Source organism: Dreissena polymorpha, chromosome 7, assembly GCF_020536995.1.
Source record: "Dreissena polymorpha isolate Duluth1 chromosome 7, UMN_Dpol_1.0, whole genome shotgun sequence".
NCBI lineage: Eukaryota > Metazoa > Mollusca > Bivalvia > Myida > Dreissenidae > Dreissena > Dreissena polymorpha.
In genome coordinates this window covers 18,971,638-18,990,910 of record NC_068361.1, presented here as the reverse complement: position 1 = coordinate 18,990,910, position 19,273 = coordinate 18,971,638, and the positions used below count along the sequence as shown (strand labels likewise).

The 19,273-nt window shown below is 34.2% G+C and overlaps 3 protein-coding genes across 9 annotated transcripts in view; 1 reads left to right on the top strand and 2 right to left on the bottom strand.

Annotated features, from left to right (window-relative positions):
• LOC127837785 (uncharacterized) overlaps nucleotides 1-19,273 on the bottom strand; it is a 605,533-nt gene that overhangs the window by 90,804 nt on the left and 495,456 nt on the right. For 2 of the 5 annotated variants that reach the window (XM_052365166.1, XM_052365165.1), the window contains exon 5: nucleotides 2,500-4,338. Coding sequence is in view for 1 of the 5 variants with exons in the window: in XM_052365168.1 (XP_052221128.1) it covers nucleotides 5,195-5,556; nucleotides 6,194-6,491 (660 nt within the window). In the remaining 4 variants the exon portion in view is untranslated. Of the gene's footprint in view, nucleotides 1-2,499; nucleotides 4,339-4,368; nucleotides 5,557-6,193; nucleotides 6,492-19,273 lie in introns of those variants that run through there. The other 3 variants (XM_052365164.1, XM_052365167.1, XM_052365168.1) reach the window with 2 other exon arrangements.
• Nucleotides 1-19,273, top strand: part of LOC127837806 (solute carrier family 49 member 4 homolog) — a 583,680-nt gene that overhangs the window by 103,507 nt on the left and 460,900 nt on the right. For 2 of the 3 annotated variants that reach the window (XM_052365205.1, XM_052365209.1), the window contains one exon: nucleotides 141-231. In XM_052365205.1, the coding sequence (XP_052221165.1) occupies nucleotides 141-231 (91 nt within the window). Of the gene's footprint in view, nucleotides 1-140; nucleotides 313-19,273 lie in introns of those variants that run through there. The other variant, XM_052365206.1, reaches the window with a different exon arrangement.
• The window catches only part of LOC127837799 (G-protein-signaling modulator 2-like), a 616,832-nt gene that overhangs the window by 157,063 nt on the left and 440,496 nt on the right, over nucleotides 1-19,273 (bottom strand). The gene's annotated exons all lie outside the window — the stretch shown is intronic.

Here is a 19,273-nt window from a genome sequence, read left to right as displayed (position 1 = left end):
TCCAGTCAATGCGGAAAGAGTCGTCCCTGATTAGCCTGTGAGAACAACACACGCTGAACAGGGATGACACTTTACGCAAATCAGTACGCTCAGTTTTCATTGAACGCTGCTCACATGCATGTTTTTCCGGTTAATTTCAGGCCTACGCATCTCCCTGATCATCTGCGGCTTCCTGTTAGCGCTGGGCTGCCGTATCCGGTGTATAACCATGGAGCCCGCCACCATGACGTGGTAAGCCAGCCAGGCGCCAACATGTCCATACACACGGAGTGAGCTCCGTATGTTTCTATGAGTCTATGAAACATCCGTTAATCGCCGTGGCGACTACTATTTGCTACTGCTGCTACTTCTGCTACTGCTGCTACTGCTGCTGCTACTCCTGCTGCTGATAATGATGCTGCTGCTTATGCTGCTACTGCTTCTTCTGCAGATTATACTTCTACTACAACAACTACTACTGCCGCTGCTGCTGCTACTGCTGCTGCTGCTACTGATGCTGCTGCTACTGCTGCTTCTGCTTCTACAGCAGCTACTACTACTACTACTACAACTACTAATAATACTGCTACTGCTGATACTGCTACTGCTGCTGCTGCTACTGCTGCTGCTACTGCTGCTGCTGCTGTTGCTGCTGCTCATATTGCTGCTACTAGATGCCGCTATTTTTACTTATGCTGAGAAAGTTACTATAAAACCTTGCTTGCAGATTAAAAAATTACTCCCACACCGGTCGACACACGACATTCTCTCGACGCTCTCTCGACGCATGACAAATCAGTCGACAGTCAATCTTGACTGTCGACTGATTTGTCGCGCGTCGTATTGAGCGTCGAGAGAATGTCGTGTGTCGACGTAGTGATTTTATGTCGACAGGCGACATTCTCGCGATATATCATATTGACTGTCGACTGATTTGTCGTGCGTCGAGAGAATGTCGCGAGAATGTCGAGTGTCGCGCTCGAACGTCGACACATGACATTCTCGCGACATTTCGCGACATTCTCTCGACGCTCAATACGACGCGCGACAAATCAGTCGACAGTCAAGATTTTCTGCGGTTTTTTATTCTAAAACCCAGCGCGATATGCGACACTCAAATATTGATTTTAAATGTTGCATCCAACACAATAACAGGATGAATCTGCGATATTTGTGTTACTTCGTTGTCTTATTTACAGTTTTTTAAATTGTGGAACTTGTGATAAAATATCTAAAATTGTATTTTTTAAGTCTGTAAGCAAGTCTATTAAATTATTAAATGCACGAGGATACACAATCTTGGCACTACAAAAGGTCGTGCAAAGTTAATTATGAGCTTGATTATGATTCTGTACATGAAAGTACGTTGACGATTACGATTTATTTATATGACAAAGACAAGATTTTACGATAGTTTCGATAATATATTATCTCTGGAACCTCCGTGCGATATAATAAATCGTTATCTGGTCTTACAACGCTCATGAGTCTATGTGGTTGAGTTATTATTATCCAACGATATAAGCAGAGACAAGTGTGTCATCTTGGTTACGTCAAATCTAAGTTGAGTTGATGAGTTATTATATATCCCCTCAATGGTAAGAGTCCTCTTTGTGTATATGGCGCCCTATTACATTTACCAATACCTTTTTAAGCCATTTGTTTACATCGCTTGCCTGCATGATGGGCAGAACTGTGAGTGAGTTTTGACGTCTGTCAATCAGTTTAATGTATATGTGATGTGCCGGTATACGCTTCGTAGCAACACCGACATTCATAAATCCGGACCAGAAAAATATACAGTTAAAAGTCAATGCTTGGTAATCATAATACATGTAATTACTTTATTGGAAACACAGTCCAAAATATAACTTGGGGTAGGTACACAGGCCAAACTAAAGCTTGCGAGTATAAGGATACATAAAATAATACGATCATGCAGAAAAGAATTATTAGTTCAATGAACGAATACAAACATGTATTATTTAGACCATATATAAGCAAAAAGAAAATTCCAGAAGCAAAATAGAAAAAAGAAACACAAACTTATAACATAGTATTTAAACGACAATTAACATAAAACAATCGCATATACTATTTTTATACACACAGCAACTCTAAATGTACATCATTTTAAACAAAAGAATAACTGAGATAATAAAATAAACCAAAAACATTCATGCTTCTAAAATCATAACAAACAATGCTTGTCAGAATAAACGCAACAGAACAAATGAGCCGTGCTCTGTAAAAAGAGCGTTGAATTCATGTGTGTAAAGTATCGTCCCAGATTAAACCTGTGCAGTCGGCACAGGCTAATCAGTGACGACACTTTCCGCCCTTATGATATTGTTTGTGTAAAGAAAGTATTTTCTTAGGAAAAACCAAGGTAACGCGGAAAGTGTCACTTAACGCAAATGCGTTAAACCCCCTTTTCACAGAGAGCGGCATATATAATTATATGTTTCTAAGTCGCTTGGAGTGGTACCAATGCCTGATTTGGAAGCGTTATAGGCTAACCTATAAACATTCAACAACTGATCATTTTCTGATATTGTGTTTTAATAAAACAGGCACCTTTGTATCAAGCCGATATCAACGCAGGTGTGATAAATTATATATAGTGGTATGATAAAGAGATAAAGAGGCGCAGTCAATATATAGAGGTACGACATATGACTCGAAATCAAATGTAATGTATTCAATTTCGGCAGAAATGAAACAGATTCAACAAGTCAAACGAATTGATACAAAGATGTAGTATATTCAATACACAAACATCATCAAAACTGCTCAAACTTATTTTACAAATATTTCCCGCCTGAGGTGCAGATCGAGAGTTTTTTTACTAATTCGTTCAAAATGGCAAAAAATAGGTTACTTATCGTTATGTAAAATTTCAGGCTCGACACGAATAAAAACCGGCTCGGCAAGCCTCGCGATTTATTTATTCTTAGCCTCTTAACCTGTTATTCTCTTGTTTTCATACTTGATAAGTTTTTTATTACGTAAACCGGAAGTTGTTATATGAGTCAATGCTTCGACGCAGGTCATATTTCTACTAAACAACACCAACAATTTGATACCAATTTGTTATATATTGTAGATACAAGATGCAGCACACACATTTAAAAAAAACAAAAGTGCTCATGACGTCTTGGTAAACAAATCAAACGTCATAAACATATTCATATTATTGTTGTTGTTTTTTAAATTCAGCTTAATTATATTTCATGGTTTCTTAAAAAAATCCTTACTTGAACTTATAATAAACATAAAAAAGGCTCGGCACGTATAAAACAACCACTCGGCAAGCCTCGGCATTCACTTTTTTTCTTCGCCTTAATACCTAATAGATTACACAACTACATGGCAGTAACCTGTTATTCTCTATGTACTGATCTATACCCAGATACAAATTCACGCAGTTAATCAAGTGAAATGTGTTCATGTACATTACACTTAAAGAATAGATGCAATGACACGTTGAAGTGTTTATCTTGAAACAAGGTAGATAGCTCAAGACTTGGTTTGATGCAAAGTTTAAAGAACAAATTGACAAAATTATGCAGGTTAATCACACTAATCTTGGCATAATTTTCACATTCCTTCAAGAATGGTAGTATTGTTTCACATTATCAATTTATCAATATATTAGAAATATTAACGTGCATTCAATTATTGACGCTAAAAATAAACTACTCCGTAGTGATCAATTGAATTTTTATATGTAATCCCTGCTTACAATGACTGACCAACAATGGGTAGGACGATGTTATTCATTCAGCTTTTAAATATGTTCCAATTCCCATTAAAGCATATTGTCCATCCATTCGGAACAAAATCAAAAGAGGGACTCTAAACGGTGATTTTAATTTATGAAATACAAAAACTACAACATTTGAAAGATAGAAGTTCCTGAAGGCTTTGATTGACTTCGTGATTAGTACAAATTCTAACAACAATACACTATCTTTATATGATATAACGACGAGAACCGGATATAATACAATAAAATTGTGAATGATAACCACGTCATAATCATTCATCATCGTATTACTCTAAATATGTCGTATGCAATTGCTCTTTATTTCACAGCTACTAGAAAAAAAGCAATATTATTTACATATTCACTCACAATCATTACTTCAAAACTTTTTTTTTCAAGTTTCAAATGTTTTTTCCGGATGAAATATATTATGGAGTCAAATATCTTATACACGATATAGTCACCAAAGTCTTCACAGCGAAGGCAGTAAAGCGATTTTTTAATAATGGCCCTTGTGCGCTCATCTAAGTTCAAGGATTTGACCAAGTGATCTAGTTTTTGACCACACCTGACCCAGATTCAAACCTGTCCTTTATATTGTCATATAAACATGTTGTCCTGGTTTCATCAAGTTTGAGTCATATATTGGGCCTTTAGATTAGTAACAAGGTTTTTCAAAGATTTTACCTGGTGACCTGAGTTTTGGAAGCAAGGGACCCAGATTCAATCTTGGCCTAGACAATGTTAGGATTACAATTCCGGCAAAGTTGTATCATGAATGAGTAACAAATAAGGCCTTAAAGTGGTAAGAATTGTGTCTTTCTTGAACATTTTACACGGTCAACTATTTTTACGCTAACGTGACTCAGATTAATTCATTGTCCAGATAAATATGCTGACCAAGTTTAATCAAGATCGGATAAAACATGTTACCTGTAGAATGTTAATGAGCTAACAGTTGGTGACACACAAAGCACAATACAAGCTGAAAGAAAACGGGTGTAGGGTGATAACAATAGATTGCCTTGACCACTTCATGCTCAGGTGAGCTAACTATAATGAATGACATTATTTCCATGTTTTGATCAGGTCTAATTGTAGCTAATCTGACTGTCATGACTTTAACTAGGACACATTTTAAATGACGATATGAAATTAAATCTGAATAAAAGTCTAAAAAAAATTAATACACACAAAAACAAACATGCACTTCAAAACCAAAATTAAATGCTATTAATAAAATCGCAACCGTTTACCGAAAGTAAATTACATGCTCTAGGTAAATTCCGTTCATGTAAAATTGTACAATAAAGGAAAATTATAAAAAGGTTGAATTTAATTATAAAAGCTTCTTAATTTATTGAAATAGAAATTCGGTTAATAAATGAATAATAGTATCAATTACGTAATACTGTAATTACTTTCTTTATTTGCTTTTTTTGTCAATTAAAAACTCGGAACTGTTTTTGTTTTGAACTCATTGATGTTGTCGTGGTTCCAAAATCCAACTATTAGTTTTTTCGTTTCTTCATTAAAGTAGACAGATGCAGGGTTTGCAATGTCAACAGAGATGGTATTTAGGATTGTCTGGCCGACTGTATCCACTTGACTTATGGATTTGTCACCAAAGACGAAAACCTGCCCTGTGGCTGCCACATGTATGTTAGCTGTACTAATGCCATGTTTAAATGCGGGATCCTGCAGCGTAGCTGTGACTGTTCCATCCCTGGTCATCGTGCGAAGCATACCATTAATTGTGTCCGTCACATAGATCATCCTCCCATCAGGACTCACCCCAACACCTACAACTAAATGAGGAATACAACTTACACAATCTGGCACGAAATCTTGAATATTAGTATTTCTTTCTAAATAGTATTAGCGTAAGCTCACTTATTCTCATATCAATAGCTAACAAACAGTTATCGTTCAAATGTATAACCTTTAAATGGAAAAATACCTGAAATAAAAAATAGAAAACTATTTATTTAAAAAACTAAATCAACTTTAAAAGAGTATTACGACTTTATAACATTAAAGACTTAAGCCAGTTATTCTTAAAAAATATCAGAAATTTTGAAAAATTGTGACCGCATGTGATGCTTAGTGTGTAAAACTTTTTTTGTGGTAAACAACATTATTAGGGCATAAGTCATTAATGTCAGGATTGAGATACTTTGATAATTGAAATACCCGTCAAACAATTTTAATTTATCGGAAATGACGTTTCGGAACAGGACTAGAGTGCATGATTTCAATTAACGTCATGTAACCCTTATAGAACATTAAGGTCGGTCCTTCACCATGTGCCTGCCTTTTGTAATTAACAGCCGTATTGATACAATCTACGCTCAAATCTCATCTTTATCAAGTTCATGCATATGTAAACACAAATTGCAAAGCATCTCTGAAAAAAAGGAAAATAATAATGTACTCATATATCACCTCCATATAGTCCAGTACTATCTTCGTATAACTTCTTAACTAACCGTCCGTCCATTGTGTATTCGAACAACGCAGTACCGGAAGTCACAAACACTTCTGCATCGACATGCGCAATTCCAAAACAGATATGATTAATTTTTAGAACCTGTTTGCGTATAATACTTCCGTCATCTACCCGTAAGAAATGAATCCCGTTAAGAGCATCGGCTGAATGTTCGCTAACAGTCACCGCCATTTCGAAGGAGGAAATGCTACACATGGACCACGGAGTAGTAGGAAGCTGAACTTGATCAATCACCTTGTACGCCTGATTAATGAGTTTCACACATTTATTGTAACAGTCAGCAATGACGAGATCCCCGTTGGAAGTCGTACATATACCCGTAATCGAACATATGTATTGATCAGTAGCTGTTTGAACATTATATTTTGACTTGTCCGCGATGCTAATAATCTTGTTTTGATCAACGTTATGTTGTGGATCGCCTATGATGATTTTCCCAAGATCAGTGCAGTCTGCATGGCATTGATTCAATTCACGGTTAGGCTGGAATTTAATATCAGTTCCATCATGCTTGATCATGCTTTTAAGGAGAGAATCTGCTGCAGCAGTTTGATCAATACATTTTCTTAATGTAATAAATGTTCGTTCAGGTAGAATATTGTCTTTGAGCTTAGCGCCATATGTCTTTAACTTTGAAATACATTCTAAGCATCGCTTTGTGTCATCTTTAATGGAATTATTTAAGCGCTCGTGAATTGATTCCAATTCTCTCATGGTGTTTTGCTGAAGTCGGTCAAGATTCTCGTTGATCTGTCGACGTTCATCAAGTATTTCTTCACAAATGTGTTCGTAAGAAGCTTTAAGTGATTTTATGTTATCTTTTCCTCTGTCCACCATATCCTTTAAACGCTTCTGCGACTTTTCTATTCCTTTCGTCACTTGAACAAGAGGTTTACGTTGTGAGTTTGATTTGGCCTGTTCAGCCAATGTAAACACCTTACTGCATTGCCTGAAATGCAAATGTGCCTTAAACGAGAGACGTATGGGTGTAGATTTTTCTGATTATTCTATGTCGAGTTTTACGTCATGCTGATAATGTTGATGTTAATTAATGGCGATACTGGTGATGATGAAGATGTTGGTGGTGATGATTGTTGAACATGATGATAAGGGCGATGGAAACTATGTTATTTTTTTATTAGCAATAATGATAAAAATAAATATTTAAATACTAACAACAATAATAATATTGATGATATAATAATGATATGAATATTAACACTACTAATAATAATAGAAACGATAATCATAATAGCATAAATTTATAGTAATTATTGTTATTATTAATATAACAATTATTATCATTATTAGTAGTAGTATTTTTGTTATTACAGTCGTTTTTTTCATTATTTTGGGAATGGTGCCCTGCCCCTTACTATTGGGGAAAAGCATCGTTTTGACTAAAATTGATTGGCGAAAAGCATCGTTTTGACTAAAATTAGTAAACTAGTGTTGTTGATTTTTTGCTAACAAACACTTTAAAATTAAGAAGAAAAGTGATTTAAATATTATATATACTAAGGTTCAACTTATAACGCTGGATTTACATTAAATTAAATATTGAAACATATTTATTAAAATGTGTTTTTGTGTGGAAACCTTCATAGGGATTTTTAGGACCCTTTTTGGACAGTGGTGGTGGTGGTGGTCTTGGTGGTGGTGGTGGTGGTGGTGGTGGTGGTCGTCGTCGTCGTCGTAGTAGTTGTAGTAGTAGTAGTAGTAGTAGTAGTAGAAGTAGTAGTAGTAGTAGTAGTAGTAGTAGTAGTAGTAGTAGTAGTAGTAGTAGTAGTAGTAGTAGTAGTAGTAGTAGAAGTAGTAGAAGTAGTCGTAGTAGTAGAATAATATATATATATACACACACACATGAAACAGGTATGATTTGTACTTGGCCTTAACATAAATTTATATCAATACTCACTGACCTGTGTTTTAGGAGGAGACATAAATGACATAGCAACTGTTCGTGATCTTCACAGAACATCGTTAGTTTCTCAGTCGTTTGCTCCTCACATAACTCTATAGTATCGTCCACTTTGTCCGCAACATACCAACTTTCACCGTCAGATTTCGCTGACACCGCGTGATCCTTATGTAGCTTTTTGTGCATTTTCACACATTCGTCGCAGTATGTTTTAAAACATATTTTACAATGAAACAGTCCTTCATTATGTATGCCATCCTCTTCGCAAACAGAACAACAAACGTCGTAAAATACGTCTGATCCCTTTTGCTGCGAAGTGTTTAAGTTAGACGCCATTTTGTGATTGCTTTACAAAACCACTTTCGATTTCCATATGTCTAAACAGCGTGCCGTGTTTACCTTCTAAGTTACTATTAAAGGTGCCTTTTCAAAAATTTTGGCATGTATTGAAGTTTGGCATTAAATGCTTTATATTGATAAATGTTAACATTGGGTCTAAAAGCTCATAAAAAAACAATAATAAAATTAAAGAAAGAAATAAAAGTAACCCCAAACTGGGCACGACACGAACCACTGAACCCTGGAGTAAAAGTCTATCGCTGAGATCACTTGGCCATTCGTGCTCAAACAATCACTGAGGTATTTTATACTTTCAATCGTTTTGCGTTGCAACGCTTTAAAATTTTCAGGTTTTTAAATCGAGGAAAGATGCATATAATTGATATTTTAGAGCATGGTAAATGTTCAGTATTACTTACAAATATCGTAACTACAGCAAAAATGTGCGATTCTGAAACAATTTATTTTTATTTCGTCAATTTACAAAAACGTGAAAATGCCCCTTTAAGTGATAAATATATGTTTAACAGATTAGTAGGTCGGACTATTAGGCCAAATTTATTGTTGTTTGGTTTACGTATGTTTCATTCAAGATTGAATACCAAATATATCCTATACAGCTGTACGAATATAAGACAAGTTCAAACTGCTCATAAAGCGAACTTCGACTAGTGATTTAAATTTACGGTTAAGACAGTATATCTTTTAAGCAAACATTTTATGTGGACTTTGTATTGGTATATTGATAGGTGTGTGTCGCTTTCATCCTCCGTCAAGTATTAATTTGTATTAGACTATTGCTTGATATCTGCCTAATATAATGCTACATATATTTTTATATTCGTTCAACAGGAAGTTGCCATATCATTCAATGTTTGGAGGTTGGTCATATTACTCGGAATGAACTATAAAGTCATCATTTTAGTAAACAAGGGTTAGATTTCGCCATATTGGCGCAAAAAGGTACCTTGTGCCTTCTAATTTCAATGTCACATGGTACCATTTTCCACCTGGGGGGAGGGAGGATTTAACAAAACAAACAATTTGGTTCCTAGATGTAACATATTTTAGACACAAAAGGCAATAAAACCCGCACAAAACTGATTCGACATATATTAAGCTCATTATTAGCACGAAATAATTATTATAAGCCTGATTTATACAAACACTATTGGGCAGTTACCCGTTATTCTCTATATACAGTAATATAAAACTCCACATGACAATCGTAGATTCTAATTGTGCTATTTACCGTCACTTTACCGTCGTAATATCGACCTATCTATCAAATGTGAAGTACTACGTAGGTCATGTTAACAACCTATCTATCTCATGTAAAGTACATGTACTACGTAGTTCATGGTAAGGGTTTAACAATCTTGTGGGAAGTACAAAGTCAATAATGGAAACGACAAACCAATCTTGTGTGAAGTACTAAGTAGGTCATGGTAACGATATACCTATCTCATGTGAACGAGATAACCCACACGAGTTCATAACGGAATGCATCCAAATCTTTTTGATGCAGTTTGTAAAGCATTGCAAACAGCGACTCTGAAATATACAATTATGTAAACCAACCTTGCATCAGCCATTTTGAATCATGTGTTAAACAACATCATATATATCACCATTTAACTTTGAGCAGAAGCCTTTTTTGTGCATTTGTAGACATCTGAGGAGTTTTGAGACAAATGTTAAAAGTGAGGGCCCGGTTTAAATACATAACCTACCGACACGTTTTTAGCTTTCTGCGTGACATCATTGTTTAAGCATGCCTTGTTACAGCATGAAAGAAAACTTCTCACTTAATATTTCATTATCTAAAGCAATTATAAACAAGACAACTATTGATACAAAGCATCAAAGGGCGTCGGGAATTTCAGTGTAAAAGGCACTCAATGAAGTTACATGGAACGATATTTTTTCTACTGTAAATATTAATATATTGGCAGATTATTTTAATCAAAATAGAAAAAGATACTGGTATAACCATTAGCTATGATTTTATGTTATAACCCCTAAATGGGTGGCAGACGTCCCCCCCCCCCAAGACGTTTCCTCCCCAGACGTCTCCTCCCTAGACGTTATGGGGGTGAAACGTCTACATAATATGAAAATGTGTATTTGAAGTAGTTATTTGTAATAATGCATTTTAATGGGTTTTAATAATTAATGATTAAACAAATGATGTAAGTTGTGTCCTGAGTGATTAAAAAATTTATTAATGATTTTTGATGGTTGTTTTTAGGGAAGCCTCTAACAAATTTTACCAATTAATTATACTTGTTTTTATAAGTGCCTGAAATTTTTCTTTCTTTTATCGAGATCATTGAAAAATTGAGTAAAAGCACAGCGTTGAAGTTCTTTGATGGTAATTTTAAGTGGAATACTATGATACAAATTAAATAATTATAACTATTGTATTAATGAATTGAGTAAAAGCACACCTTTGATGTTCTTTGATGATCATTTTAAGTGGAATAGTATGTTACAAAGTAAACAATTATTGAATTAATGAATTCATTTTGCTACAAATTCAATTTTACCTATATATACTAAAAACAATTGTTGTGATTTTTAATGAAGTATTATAACTATATTCAAATTATTATGACTAAATAAATATCATTAATTATTGGGATTTTTATTTTGAGTTAATAAAATTGTTATATTACATTTAAATTACAATGGCCCAATACAGCTAGTATGAACATTTTACATTGAATTTTAGTACTCAGGTGTTACCTCTCAACAATACTCAGTCTGTCATCAAGATTATCATACAATAAAAAGTTTGACACTAATAGTTATGCAGAATATTAATATTTACTATTAATATTTACCATCCCAATTTAACAATTTAAAAAATAATTTAATCTGAAGCCAAGCAAATGTGACAGCATTTTAATGTTTTCGCTAATATAAAGTAACAACACACACCTACCATTATTCAAAATAGCAGGCACTTATGATGCAAGCGTTGATTAGATTAGCAAGTGCATTCTAGAAGATAACAGCTATTGTATAACGGGTACTTATGGTGCAATATACAGGTCCTTTAATTAGCATTGATGAGATTAGGTGACATCTTAAAAGGGGGATAGTCATTCATTAGATGAGATTAGCACATAATCATACAAAAAACAATTATAATTGGTTTATCACTTAATTAATTATTATTAATGAATTGATTTGAATTGACTTAATTAATAGTTTTATATATGGTAGTCATAGATGCAGCTGTTGTAATTAACAGTGGCGGATTCAAAATATATGTTAAACTTTCGACATCTTTTTCATTTGTTAATACAAATGAATCTTTCATAAATCTTCATGAGCAGAATGAAGGCTATTATCAAGTCTTTAAGTGTTGAACTCAAATCAATGATAAATTTCCTAAAACTATGTTCATTTTGAGATTAATTGTCAGCTTGTGTATGCTAGGAGTAGGGATGTTGTGTTTGTGAAACTGAGATGCTTAGTTTTGGTGCATGATGACTAGGTTTATAGATATTGCGTTCAGTAGAACTGATATATTTCATATTTGTGCATTTAAAACATTATTTTAATTTGTAAAGTTGTTAATTTTTTCCTTAAATGCCAATTTTGACCGCAGGGGTATAACTTGAAAAACGTTGTAGAGCATCATCGCATATTTTTAAATAGTGAAGCTCTCACTCTTTTGGTTTTCATAGATTCGTACAGTTTTCATGTTTTAAATGATCATGCGACCTACATATGAAAAGGACTGGAACAATTTTAACAAATTAAAAATAGATGCATCAGAGGATCACACCTGTGAAGTAATTTTTTAATCTTACAACTGCTCAATGGGAGAAGTCGTAAACAGAAAAAGTGTACACATGCACCTAAAATACTAAAGTACGATGGACATCACGGTATCCCAAAAGTTCCACATGAGCACCTTTTGTTCGGTGAGCTAAAGAAAATAGTTACACGAGTAAATATTAAAGAGTTTATTAAATACATTGTACTACTTCTGACTGCATCAATTTCATTGTCTATATTTCCGATTTGGCAAACACTCAAATGCGTGAAGTGCTAAAGAACACGCTTTATTAAATGGTGTTTATTTGTTATTTACTTACTTAAACCTTGATCCGACCCAATCCGAAAATACTCAGATTTTTTTTCCAATCGGCTGACCCAACCTGAAGTCAATGTTTGACATCTTTGGGCCATAGTTCCCATTATACATGTAGTTTGTATAACATATCGAGGCTGTGTGAACAAAGTAGGATTGTATGAAGCAGGGTCAGCGAGGGCATCTAATTAAACAAAAAGACACAAATAAAAACATAAAATATCAGTTGTTTTATTGGTCTAATTTTATGTCAAAATCAATTCACACTTTAATATGCATTTCAAAACGCAGCTATAATATACGACCATGTCATTATCTGACTGAACCATCACGCAAACAGCAGGAAAAAGTCATTACATGATTAGGCTGAAAATATACACACAGATGAATACAGATTAAGTCTTTAATAGACAGAGATATTTGCCTCCATTTTTGTCAAACAGTTATTAAACATAATCACAGAAAGACCATGTTCACATTTGGTGACGTAATTACACCATGATATCATACCACGCCTACGCTAATTGGGCCATGTCATAATAAACACCATACAATACATTGATCTGATGACATAATAACTGTCCTACTCAACTCGTGAACTTGTGATGTCATGATGACTTCACAGATCCATCAACATGTGTCGTCATGATGAACTTGTAAATGATATGTCATAGTAGTGACAAATACTCCTTGATGAGCGCATGAAGTAATATGCAGCATGTGCTAACAACCAAAAAAGGGACCTTTTAGCGTAGCCAGTTTTGTCACCAAGGATGCTGTTTTAACAATGATGACCACAACACACTGCTAGATATGAAAACCAGAATGACAGACACTGCAAGGAGTTGTAATGGATTGTTAATATAGAGGATATTTGTTGGATTTGTTCAAATATTAACTTTAATTCACGAGTGATCATAGACAAAATATTTTTTCTATGATGAATAGTGAATTAAAATCGATATTCCATCAACCAAATTTAACAAATTTTCATCTTATTTTATGATTTAAAATGATAATTTCTGTATTTTGCTGAAATAATGACGTCTTAACGTCATGAAACCACGTCATCTCACAGTTCCACATGTGACATGCCTATCAGATAAAAAATATTTTTTTAAAGATTATCTCACAGAACAACAGTGAAATTTTAATTGTTTATTTCACTTTTTGAACCAGTGAATTATCAATTTTAATTCACTGACATTTCTCTATAAACCAATGGAAAGCATCAAATTAGATTTCAGTATTTGTTATCACATACCATGATAATTTACATCTTCAGAGACACTTTCAAAAATATGACGTGGTCTTAATACATGTAGGTGTGTGAACATATTGATAACTGCTTCACATAAGAGATGCCCATGAGGTTGTTGCAACATAATCATAACTTAACTTGATAATGTCCAGATGAAATTTAGACTAACATCCCCCCACACACACACCTCCCCATATTGCTTTGACACATCGGTAGATGTTTGACCATTTTATCAAGCAAAAAAATGCTGTTTTACCTAAGACGTTTTATGCAAATAGAAAGAAAAAGAGCTGTCACCATAGGATGACTTATGCCCCCTATAAACGCTTGACAGAAGTTGAGCTTTTTTCGAAACCTAAACGCATATTTCGAAACCTTAACGCGGACCCTAAGTTTAAGGTCAAGGTCACAGGGGTCAAAATGTGTGTGCATATGGAAAGGCCTTGTCCATATACACATGCATACCAAATATGAAGGTTATATCTCAAGGGACATAGAAGTTATGAGAATTTTTCAAAACCTAAACGCAGATTTCGAAACCCAAACGCGGACCCTAAGTTCAAGGTCACAGGGGTCAATATTTGTGTGCGTATGGAAAGGCCTTGTCCATGTACACATGCATAGCAAATATGAAGGTTATATCTCAAGGGACATAGAAGTTTTGAGCATTTTTCGAAACCTAAACGCAGATTTCGAAACCTAAACGCGGACCCTAAGTTCAAGGTCAATGTCACAGGGGTAAAAATTTGTGTGCGTATGGAAAGGCGTTGTCCATTTACACATGCATACAAAATATGAAGTTTATATCTCAAGGGACATAGAAGTTATGAGCATTTTTCGAAACCTTAACGCAGATTTCGAAACCTTAACGCGGACCCTAAGTTCAAGGTCAATGTCAAAGGGGTAAAAAAAATTATGCGTATGGAAAGGCCTTGTCCATATACACATGCATACCAAATATGAAGGTTATATCTCAAGGGACATAGATGTTATGAGCATTATTGGAAACCTAAACACAAAGTGTGACGGAAAGACGGACAGATAGACAGACGAACAATGGGGCATATAAAGTTCAATGGACAAAATGGCCACCTGTGGGGAAAAAAATTGTCCACTACTACTCCTCATGAAAATGTTGTCCAGCAACAATTAAAGTAGTTAAACAGACAAGAAATTCAAACAGACCTAAAAAACCCAACCAACCACTTGATGACTTCAGACAGTGATGTTTTTGGAATAATTTGATATACAATTCCCTTTACATTTTTTATCTGATTGGCCTGCCACATTTAAAAAAAAGTTGAAGAACAAACTGCCAGTATATACATGTGATTCTTCAAACTTTGTTGGGGAATGAAATGATGAATATCACAAACAAAATGAAAACAACATCAGTAATACATATGTTCTTGCTAAATGAACACATACAATTAATGATCTTTGGTACCGGTGGAAAATTGTTTTAAAGTTTTAAAACTTACAAAATGAAAAAATAAAGTATGATACATAATGTTTCAAATAGTGTCTGCTTCATTTTCAGAGGGGTAATCACCTGACAAACAAGATGGCGAGGACCAGGCCGAGCAGGTGTTTTTCAAATTGTCTTAGCCTGAGCTGTAATGTTGTGACCAGCTAAGAAATTTTGCAGAATATAGTCAAGATATAGAGCAAATATTAATATGATATAAACGCGTATCACTTTCTTGCCGATTTGGCTGGAAAGAGAGCGGCATTTTAACAATTAATACAAGCAATAAAAGGTATAAAACAGCAAAAAATAAATGTCTTGGCATGGAAGTGGCCATCTTGTTTTTCAAGAAATTACTCCCTCTGTAAGTACAAGATACAGAAAATGATCAGACCTGATAGACACGTTTGAACAGTGAAACTATGTTTAAAACATATAGGATTATAATAAACAATTCTTAAATTCACATCCACAGATTATTTTACATGAGTATACATGTATATATTATATTATACATGTGGTCGTCTCAAGGGCATTGTCAGAAGACTGAGTTATTTCAAAAACATTGAAGTAAATCCTACACTTCAAAACCATTCATTATCATTGTTATTGTCACTAATTTCAAGACATATTTCATCTAAAGAATAAACATGAAGAGAGAAACAAAAGCCGTGCACATGTCAACAACAATATGAGTGTATAGTCACCATTGATACTACCCTGTCATGATTTATTTAACACAGTGTACAATTAGAACTTGTTATAATAGAAATGTTAGATTTATATGTGTTTATTGACAAATTATTACAAGAAAGTGTTCTAATGTCTGGTTATCAAACCTCAAAGCTTGCCCAGCGCTACCATGAGCCGAGCATGATAAACTTTATCTTTATCAAAAACTCACATAATATTATATTTATCCTATTATTTCTCCCCTTTAATAATGATAAAATATCGCATTTTTTGACGATTTGATCTCTACGTAGTTGACAAAAACATGATCTCCAATTTATGGAAATAACACAATTTGATCTAAAAATAGCGATAGTATAAAGCTAAAGTTATAGGATCGTTGTTATACTATCGATTTTCATCTAGTAATAGGATAAAAATTTTTTTTATAAATATGTGTCAGCACAATAATCTGTTATTCAGTACCTGACACACAACACAATTAGAAAATATTAGTGCCTGTGCCCATAGGTTGATGTGATTTATAGTTCATATTTAATGTGTTACATTCAACAAAGCAAAGTCAAATTAGATACATTTTCCATCTATCCTCACCCAAAAGAGAATCCAATCTCAAACATTGTTGCGACTTGCGATGTTCTCTGTTGAAAGTCTGTCCTATAGTAACTGATATTTTAAGCAAATATTTTCATATCGAGGTGAGCTTAACCCTCTACCATTTTGATACCTATTTTGACGCATTTGTAGTCACTAAGAAAGTTACATTAAATTCAAGATCTTCCTTTCTAGATTCAAGTTTTTAAGGCTTTATCTCAAAACCTTAGACACTGATGAGCAGCAACGTGCATAAAACCTGAACAGATGTGAGTTACTCGCAGGCTGTTATGGTTTTATGCTGTTTGCACATAGCCAATTTCACTTTGCTTCTAAATGGGAAAGGGTTTAAGTGATTTATAGTTCATAATTCATTTGATACGTTTAACAAAGCAAAGCCACATTTGATACATTTTGCACCTATCCTCACCCAATTGAGAATCCAATCTCAAACATAGTTGCAACTTCCAATATTGTCTGTTAAAAGTCTATCCTATAGTGACTGAATTTTTTAAGCAAATATTTTTATATAAAGGTAAGCTTAATTAACCCTTAACTCTTAAATACGTATTTTGACACATTTGTAGTCCCCGAGAAAGTTAAATTTAATTAAAGACCTGTCTTACTAGAGAACGTTTTTAAGACTTCATCTTCAAACTAATGTCCGAATCGGATTTAAAGCCACCGTTGGAACTTGTCCCAAGTAACAGATTTTGAGTTGGAGTAAATTCTCATCGGACAGAAAACACATGTGAGCGCAGGCATTTACTTTAATCTGACAAAACGTAGTCCATACCTAACAGTTTTATTGTCTATAACAATAACGATTGTCGTACAGTGTTATTGCTGTTTCTTTCATTACATAGAAACATATGAATAAAACATCGACTTGTAAATTAGTGTAAGTAATTTAGACTTACATTTCCGTAGCATCGATGCAATTAAAAAGTATTTTATTTTCAATATGATTTTCATAGATTGTTAAATAAAAAGCTGGTTTGCAGGATGTCATTTTTTCCGTAAATAATTGCTAACGCCTACCCTTATGAAAACCCCGGGCCAAAAATAGATCAGCCCTGTAGGCAGCAGACGGGAGTCCAGCGTGCACTAGGTCGCTTCCGGGGGATAACTCTTGTTTTTCCGAAGGGGCCCTTAAAGGTGAATACCCAATCGCCTTGTAAATAGAGCATAATACGCTAAATAGGCTGTAGGTGACGCCGACCCTAATTTAAACTCCGGGCCGAAACTAGATCAGCCCGACAGGCAGCCGACGGTAGTTCAGCGTGCAATATGTCGCTTTCGGGGGATAACTCTTGTTTGTCCAAAATGGGCTCTAAAAGGTGCATACCCACTCGCCATGTAAATAGAGCATAATACGCTAAATAAGATGTGTGTGACGCCGAACTTATTCAACATCGGGCCGGAACTAGATTAGCCCGACAGGCAGCAAAAAGGAGTTCAGCTTGCGCTAGGTCGCTTCCGGAAGATAAGTCTTGTTTGTCCGACTCGCCATAGGAAGAATGCACACACGGAAAATATATTCTTCAACTATGCACCAAACTTACTAAATTGGATCACTAGGCTCAAAGGATGTATGTATCAACCTATGTACTTAACCGGCTAAATAGGCTTAATAGGCTAAATAGGCTAAATATGCTATATAGGCTAAATCTCTCACATGTTTGATAACACCGTTAAAACTAGTTTCACATAAAAAAATATATAAAAACTACATTTTAATAAAACATGAACAATGTCATTTTTATTTACTCTAACATACATATATTAATAAGCATACTTGATATTCCTTCGTTGAAAAAGCTCCGTGTGGTTTAAGCATGTGCTCAGATCTATCCGCAAGTTTGATCAGTATTATCGAAATATCTGGTTAATTACGTTCCACATATGTCTCAGGAAAGTATGTAGGATTGTATTTAATTCTTCAAGTAGAAAAAAAAGAATTCTAGAGAGATGACATTAACGGTATTTTGACAAATGCTCGACCCGAGGATTCGCGCATCCGTAAATTTTGATTGAGGACACAAGTTTACCGAACATAAGCCCACGTGTAAAATGCGATATTTACGGAAAAAGACTCAAACGCAAGGCTCAAAACGCGTTTAAATTCTTTATATGAGTAGGAACGCACAATTACTGTTGTAGTGAACAATTGGTACGAATACGACACATGTTCACTTGTTCACAATTCAGTTCTTTAAAGGAACTTGTTTAAAGATTTTCGTATTTTTGAAAAATGTCATTAAATATGTTTACCCATAGAATATATAGATTTGGTATAGTCTTTACTCATTATAATAACAAGTTAAGAACTCGAATAAAAAATACCGACACACACACACAGTTGCAGCAAAATGGCTGGACACTAAATGACACAAAAATACCAAGAATGTTCTTACAAAAAAAGAGGCATGATTGTTTATAATAGTTCAGATTATGCATCAAATATCATATTTCTTTTCGCTAAGTGCATATATGTTAAGAAATGCATATATATATATATATATATATATATATATATATATATATATATATATATATATATATATATATATATATTTATTTATTATTTTTGATATCGATGCTCATTAAAACATATATTACTTGTGTGTCA